The following is a 7,193-nucleotide window of genomic DNA, read 5'->3' on the forward strand; positions in this document are numbered from 1 at the left end:
AAAATCTGTTCTAGAAATTTAAAATTCTTCGTAAACCAAAATGGGTTCTAGAAAGTGCCAACAAGGCCTTTTGCGTTCTTCTGCAGTCCTTGTACAAGCAATAGCTAATCCATCAACGTTTACCTCTAATAACTATTGAAGCAACATCATGTCACCAAAGACGATTCTCGACCACGGCAGTAACAATACCCTTCAGTGTCTCCTGCATTAAATTAGCAAAAAGATCATGAAACAGGAGTTCTACTTTATATCTAACCAACCAAGTTAGTTCCAACAGATTCCGTTAGTTTTCGTACCGCAGAATGGTCTTTCAGGCCAAGAGAGAGGACTAACGGCCTGGCAGCACCGGACACACTGCAAAAATGATTGGATGAAACCAGGGAATGAAGCATATGATGTAGGAAAAAAGATATAATACCTCTAAATCTAATATGTCGAACTGGAAATGACACTTACCTAATGTGCTCTATCAGCTGACGAGCGCATGCCACTAGCATTGGCTGCACCAATTGCAGCAAGTTAAAAATAAGCATAAATCAGTTATCAAACTTTAAGTTGAAACACTACTACTACTACTACTACTACTACTAATTCAAGATCCTAGCTTACTTCGTCCCTTTTGCCAAAAATAACAGACACGTCGAATGTTGGTTGGGTCAAGACTCCTTCATCCTTCCTGGAAGTGAAATATATCCACCTTTAGATGCTAAAATCAATCAATTAAGTATAGTCAAGCTTTAATCAGACATCGTAAGAATAATATACAGACCTGGCGTGCAGTATTGTGCCCATAGTTCCTATTTGAGTTGCTATAATCTGAAAGAAAGAAAGACAGAGAGAGAGAGAGAGAGAGAGAGAGAGAGAGTGCAACCCATATAACATTGAAGTTAAGTATAAACAGCGAATACTCCACAACCATAATCCAAACAGATACTGGGATCAAGAACTTACAAAGAAATGATCATCATAACTGCAGATGACAATATCTGTCTTTTTCCCCTGCAAAGAACAATCTATGCCACTGAGACTTCGAAACACCGACACGCGCCACAATCAAATAGTTTTTTAACTTTTCATTCTTTTCTATACTTTAGACCAGCAAAACTTCTTATTAAAAACCAAAACCACTTTGCTATGAAACATATGCCATGAGAATTAAAAACCAATACAAATAAACTAGTTGTTTGAACCATTCATACTTCTCTACAGTTTCAATAACCAAAACTTTTTGCTTTTTTTTAATTAAAAAAAGAGAACATTTTGCAATGCAAGATATGACGTAGAAGGATCAGAAGATGATAAAGCATCCTATTTATTGACAAATTCCTGAATATATCAACTTCAAATAAACATATTTGACGAGGGAAAAAAAAAACCTTAATTTCCAAAGAGAGCGTCTTATGAGGCACAGGAAAGCGTGGCAACGAGCTGCTCATAATATCTCCTTTTTGTTTCGCAGAAGCTGAAACTTTTTTTTTTTGGCCTCTTTTGCAGATACGAGTATGACCCTCCTTTTTGCTGACAATATATGACAAGTTTTAGCATCAGAATCCAAGATTGAGCGTTGAAAGCCTCAAAATTGAACAAGATAATCAATTTTCCAAATATACTCAAGATGATGAATTTGGAAATCTCCTAAGTTGTTAGAATTGGGACATAAAAATAAATTCAGGAAAAAAAACCCCAACAAACCCAGAATATCACCGCTCACAAACAATCGAAATGAGCTATACAAAGAAGAATCACCTTAATTTGTTTTCGATTCTGAAATACGGAAGGTGGGGGTAGCTTGTAGTTGGTCGTTGGAGCTGCGAGTGAGTGAGAAAGGAGACTTCTTGAATGGGAAGAAATAGATATTTTAAAGAACAAAAACAGTGAACAAGACCGCGCCATCCACGTAAAGAACTAAATCACCCGGGGAAAACGACATTAATCAATAAAAACGACAAATAAAAGTACCAACGACAACAAAACTTTGAATTAGGAAAAACGACAAATAACCTCTCTCTGGCTTACACTACGGCGTTGTTCTTCCTCTCTTCTATTCCCCCCCACCTCTCTCCCTTGGAAGAAATACCGGAGACAGAAACGACACACACCTAAATCACTTGGCGAAAACAACACAGTACAAAAACGACAAATGAAAACATAACAACGACAACAAAACTTGGAATTAGGGGGTGAAAAACCCACAAATAACCCCTCTCCAACTCTGGCGCTGATTTTTTTTCTCCTCTCACTCTCTCTCCGCTCGCCGACTCCAACTGAGTACCACCCTAAAGCCCCATCGAACTTCCTCTGATCAGATCCAACCCAGCTTTACCTCCACAATTGAGTTTCGTCATCCCCAAGCTAACTATAACTGGTGTGGCAATTTTATTTCGATTCTTCTGTTTAGGGTTTAATTGAGCGTGGGATTTTGTGATATTTGAACCCTAATCATTTTGTGTTTCGATTTTCGTTTCAATTTGATGACTTTCGATTTCGTTTGTTACCATTTTCTCGCTTCGTCTTATCCTTTCCATGTTACTCGGATTTTCAGAATGTTGTTTGGTTTTGCACTAAAACAAATTTCGAATACAATTTTGTTTCATTGTGCTTCTACTTCATTGCTTTCGAGAAAGAGTAAACCCTATATTTTTCTTTTAATATACTTTCTTCAGTTAATTTTGCAGTTAGGACTTGATTTTTATATATTACCTTCGTAAACCTTCATAACCAAACAATATAGCGCACACATCGCGACTGTTTTTCCTATTTATTATTGTAATTTGAATTTCTGAAGTTTCTTAATCAATTAGGTCTTTCCTTTATTTTATTTTTTTTTTTGTGCTTGGTTTTCTATTATCCCTAGTTTCCTATTTTCATCTTTTGCCATAGTGATGAGTCTCAATTCAACTTCTTTGTCTAAAAGTTGTAACCTTGCTTATGTTTGTCATTTTAGGGATTTTAATTTGAAGTATCGCTTGGGTTTCCTCACTGGTTTTTTCCAGTGCTTGGAGATACGAACATTGAATTTCGATGGCTAGAAAGCACAGTAGTAGTCAATCAAGTGATGACGACGCGAGAAATGAGAAAGATAGACACCATCATCGTAGTAGTAGTAGAAGGGATTCGAGGTCGTATGATCGTCGTGGTCGTGGAGATGAAAGTGATTCCTCGGATTCTGATAGGGGGAATAGGAGGAAACGACATGAGGGACGGGAAAGCCGTCATAGTGATGACAAGGATAAGGAAAGGGAAACCGATGCTAGGGATAGAGGCAGGTGGAGAGCAAGTGGTCAGGAAGACAGGAGGCCATCTCAGAGAAGTTACGATGAAGATGACGAGAAGGTGGAGAAAGAAAGGGGCCTGCGAGAAAGAGAAAGAGCCCGTCAGCAGGATAATGGGCACAAAAAGCGAGAGAGTGAGGAGGATGATATGGTGAGAGAATCTCATCAAAGTTCTGAAGAAGATGATCAGAAAATTAAGAGAGATCGGAGGGAAAAGGAGAAGACTCGTCGATATGACAATGACGGTAGAACTCAAGAAACTGAGTATGGTTATAGAAACAGGGATAGGCATTCGCGCCACTATTTGGAGGACGAAGATGATAGGGAGGAGCAAAGAACAGATCGGAAAAGGGACAGGAAAGGGGACAACAAGCAGAGGAGGCATAGAAGGGAAGATGAAAGAGATTTGAGAAATCACAGAGATAAGGATGAGAAAGAACAACGTGAAGATAGTCAGAGTTTGAGGCAGAGAAGTGACGGAAATGGGAAGCTGCTTGAAAATTCAAAACCTGAAGGACAGTCAACAGTAGAAAACAATTTGAGCGCTGATGCGTCAAATTTGGGTAAGAGTGGAGGGGTTTACGTTCCCCCATTTAAGTTGGCTCGGATGATGAAAGAGGTCCAAGACAAAAGCAGTGTTGAGTACCAACGTTTAACTTGGGATGCTCTCCGGAAGAGCATAAATGGGCTTGTGAACAAGGTCAACGCTACTAATATAAAGAATATTATTCCTGAACTCTTTTCGGAGAATCTGATTCGGGGTAGGGGTCTTTTCTGCCGCTCATGTATGAAATCACAAATGGCATCTCCTGGATTTACGGATGTCTTTGCTGCTTTGGTTGCTGTTGTCAACACAAAATTTCCGGAGGTTGGCGAGCTTATATTGAGAAGGATTGTCTTGCAGCTCAAAAGAGCATATAAGCGTAATGACAAGGTGCATTTTCTCCCCTCTTTTGTTAATTAACGGCTGACTTTCAGTATGTAAACATGTCTTGACATAGGTTTATACCTGCTCTTATATTTAATATTTATTTGTTTCTTGGCCAGCCACAATTACTCGCTGCTGTTAAATTTATAGCACATTTGGTAAACCAGCAAGTGGCCCACGAGATTGTTGCTTTAGAATTGCTTACTGTGCTGCTGGAGAACCCTACCGATGACAGTGTTGAAGTTGCCGTGGGCTTTGTGACTGAATGCGGATCTATACTGCAGGACCTTTCACCTAAAGGATTGCATGGTATGATTTCTTTGGAATTGGAATTATTTGCTATGCTGTGTGATTTTATCTGTTTATTATTTTACGTGTCTATGCTTCCTCCTACAAACGTATACTGGAAGCTCATCTCCCCCCCCCTCAGTAGTTGTTTTTGATATCACTCTTTCGGTTTGTTATCCTTGCAGGAATTTTTGAGCGCTTCCGCGGCATTCTTCACGAAGGAGAAATAGACAAAAGGGTTCAATTTTTGATTGAAGGTTTGTTTGCAATAAGGAAGGCCAAGTTTCAGGTATATGATGTTCTCATTGAAGTTTGAGTATATGTAGCAAAGGGACTATCTAGGACTCAATGTGTTTTGTGATATATGCAATTACAGGGGTACCCAGCTGTCCGTCCAGAACTAGATCTTGTAGAGCAAGAAGATCAGTTGACGCATGAGATTTCTCTTCAAGAAGAGATAGATCCAGAAATCACACTTGGTATGTCTTACAATGTCAACTCATTAGCAGCTTCTTGATTGACCTACTTGTTGTATACATGATTATGGATTTTAACCCTTCACTATTCTTGTACAGATCTATTCAAACCAGACCCGAATTACAGTGAGAATGAGAAGCGTTATGAAGAATTGAGGAAAAACATACTTGGAGAGGAGTCTGAGGACGAAGAAGGTTCTGATACGTCTTCAGATGCTGAGGATGATGACGATGATGATGACTCTGAGGAAGAGGAAGATGAGGAGATGCAAATAAAGGACGAGACAGAGACAAACCTTGTAAATCTTCGAAGAACAATTTATTTGACAATCATGTCCAGTGTAGACTTTGAGGAAGCTGGTCATAAGCTCCTCAAAATTAAACTAGAGCCGGGTCAGGAGGTAAGTTATAAAAAACCTCTGTTGACTTTTCAGTTTTTCTTCAATTTCGTTTTTGCTATGTAGGAGATGTAGTATAGATTTTCTATATTTTGGGCTTGAACTTTAATTTTCTGTTCTACAGAAATGCGATTGTAATAATTTCTGGAGTGGACATACTTTATGAACTAACGGACCTTTGCAATCCAGATCTATGCCGCCTAACAATATATTTTATTGCATTTTCCTCTATTTTGTTTTTCCTGTTTGTAGATTTTTTAACTAGTTGCTTAAAGCTTTGTAATTCGCTTTTCTTGTTACTTAAGTTGCTTTTGTGCTTTCGCTTAACTAATTGCTGGAGCATTTCATTACGTATTTCACGTGTATCTATACGATCCCGGAAAAAGTTTAAATTCCCTTCTTTGGCGTACACTATGCAGATGGAGTTGTGCATCATGCTTTTGGAATGTTGCAGCCAAGAAAGAACCTACCTCAGATATTACGGTCTTTTGGGGCAGCGGTTCTGCATGATCAACAAAGTACACCAGGAAAATTTTGAGAAATGCTTTGTGCAGCAGTACTCTATGATTCACCGGCTTGAAACCAATAAACTACGTAATGTTGCGAAGTTTTTCGCTCATTTACTTGGCACAGATGCTCTGCCTTGGCATTGTTTAGCTTATATACGCTTGACGGAGGAGGATACTACTTCTTCTTCTCGAATCTTTATTAAGATTCTCTTTCAGGTAATATTGGAAACATGTTTCTTTGTTCAACTCTTTGTTTGGTTTGCTGCTTTGCCTCTAGTGGAAATTTATTTTATGATTGGAGCAATATAATAATTTTGTTGTCATTCTTGATGCAGGAATTATCGGAGCATCTCGGCCTCCGTTTGTTAAATGAGCGGCTGAATGATCCCTCAATGCAGGATTCATTCGAATCTATTTTCCCAAAGGACAATCCAAAGAACACGCGATTTGCTATCAACTTTTTTACATCTATTGGGCTTGGTGGCATCACAGAGAACTTGCGCGAGTACTTGAAAAATATGCCGAACCTTATCATGCAACAGCAAAAACACGTGTCTGAGTCAGAATCAGACGATGAAGCTGGTAGTTCTGGATCATCGGATTCTGATTCAGCTAGCTCAGAGTCGGAAGAATCATCAAGTTCTGATGAAAGCAAAAGCAAAAAGGATGAAAAACGCAGGAAACGTAGAAGGAGATAGATGTTTTGTTTCCTTTTCAATTTCTGCCTAGTCAAGATGTTTTAGCAGCAGATATGAAGCAGTTAAAATCTGTTTTGCTCTTTTAAAGTTGTACCATATTGCGTGGATATGCTTAGACGTGATATTGTCTGTAGTTATGGTTTTTGTTTCCCATTATTACGGAGCATGAGAAAACCGATCTTATTAGATTGATTCAGCATTTTTTTTTTTTGGGTGTCTTGATGAAAATCCCAACGACGTGATCTGCCTGGTGTCTCTGCCGTTCGGATTCTCATTCTCAGCCTCATGTGGATGACAACATGATGCTCAATTTTTAACAACATGATGCTCAATTTTTAACCTTTTTTTTAGAGGTACGTAAACATACTGATAGGTTAGGTTTTAAGTTCGTCACATCTGTATAAAATCACATAAAAGTAAAGTTAAAAGGTATGCAGATCTAACTGTTAAATAATTTAATTTAATTTATTGATACGTCAGGCGTAACAGAAAATTTTTCTTTTTTTAATATGATTTTTAACTTTCAAGTTACTTAAAAGTTGCATTTTTTTTTCTATGAATACTTAACAGTTACCCTTGGAGGTGAGTGAAATCGGCCACGATCAGGTCATGATCATCTCTCTC

The 7,193-nt window shown here is 38.4% G+C and overlaps 2 protein-coding genes across 2 annotated transcripts; one reads left to right on the forward strand and one right to left on the reverse strand.

The window, feature by feature from the left end:
• Nucleotides 1–17: 17 nt before the first annotated feature.
• On the reverse strand, nt 18–1,880 carry LOC21384222 (proteasome assembly chaperone 3). Its single transcript, XM_010091891.2, has 8 exons — nt 1,747–1,880; nt 1,377–1,518; nt 952–999; nt 770–816; nt 610–676; nt 457–500; nt 297–354; nt 18–202 (listed from the first exon to the last, which is right to left on the reverse strand). Exons 2-8 carry the CDS (start codon nt 1,434–1,436, stop codon nt 152–154), a joined length of 375 nt encoding a protein of 124 aa, XP_010090193.1. The 5' UTR covers nt 1,437–1,518; nt 1,747–1,880; the 3' UTR covers nt 18–151.
• A 348-nt stretch (nt 1,881–2,228) lies between these two features.
• LOC21384223 (pre-mRNA-splicing factor CWC22 homolog) lies at nt 2,229–6,777 on the forward strand. Its single transcript, XM_010091892.2, has 8 exons — nt 2,229–2,365; nt 2,945–4,206; nt 4,320–4,509; nt 4,674–4,777; nt 4,865–4,967; nt 5,064–5,365; nt 5,782–6,087; nt 6,207–6,777. The coding sequence occupies exons 2-8, from the start codon at nt 3,022–3,024 to the stop codon at nt 6,567–6,569; spliced, it is 2,553 nt and encodes an 850-aa protein (XP_010090194.1). The 5' UTR covers nt 2,229–2,365; nt 2,945–3,021; the 3' UTR covers nt 6,570–6,777.
• The last annotated feature ends 416 nt before the right edge of the window (nt 6,778–7,193 follow it).

The sequence above is a fragment of the Morus notabilis genome, unplaced genomic scaffold (assembly GCF_000414095.1).
Source record: "Morus notabilis unplaced genomic scaffold, ASM41409v2 Scaffold11802, whole genome shotgun sequence".
Taxonomy (NCBI): Eukaryota; Viridiplantae; Streptophyta; class Magnoliopsida; order Rosales; family Moraceae; genus Morus; species Morus notabilis.

What these genes read in the sequence shown, in the direction of transcription:
- LOC21384222 (XM_010091891.2), bottom strand. Translation starts at nt 1,436, where the DNA reads ATGAGCAGCTCGTTGCCACGCTTTCCTGTGCCTCATAAGACGCTCTCT. An exon ending in TTTTTGGCAAAAGGGACGAA is followed by an intron (nt 501 to 609) that starts GTAAGCTAGGAT and finishes CAATTGGTGCAG; the next exon opens with CCAATGCTAGTGGCATGCGC. An exon ending in GCCTGAAAGACCATTCTGCG is followed by an intron (nt 203 to 296) that starts GTACGAAAACTA and finishes AATTTAATGCAG; the next exon opens with GAGACACTGAAGGGTATTGT.
- LOC21384223 (XM_010091892.2), top strand. Translation starts at nt 3,022, where the DNA reads ATGGCTAGAAAGCACAGTAGTAGTCAATCAAGTGATGACGACGCGAGA. An exon ending in TTCACCTAAAGGATTGCATG is followed by an intron (nt 4,510 to 4,673) that starts GTATGATTTCTT and finishes TTATCCTTGCAG; the next exon opens with GAATTTTTGAGCGCTTCCGC. An exon ending in AGATCCAGAAATCACACTTG is followed by an intron (nt 4,968 to 5,063) that starts GTATGTCTTACA and finishes ATTCTTGTACAG; the next exon opens with ATCTATTCAAACCAGACCCG.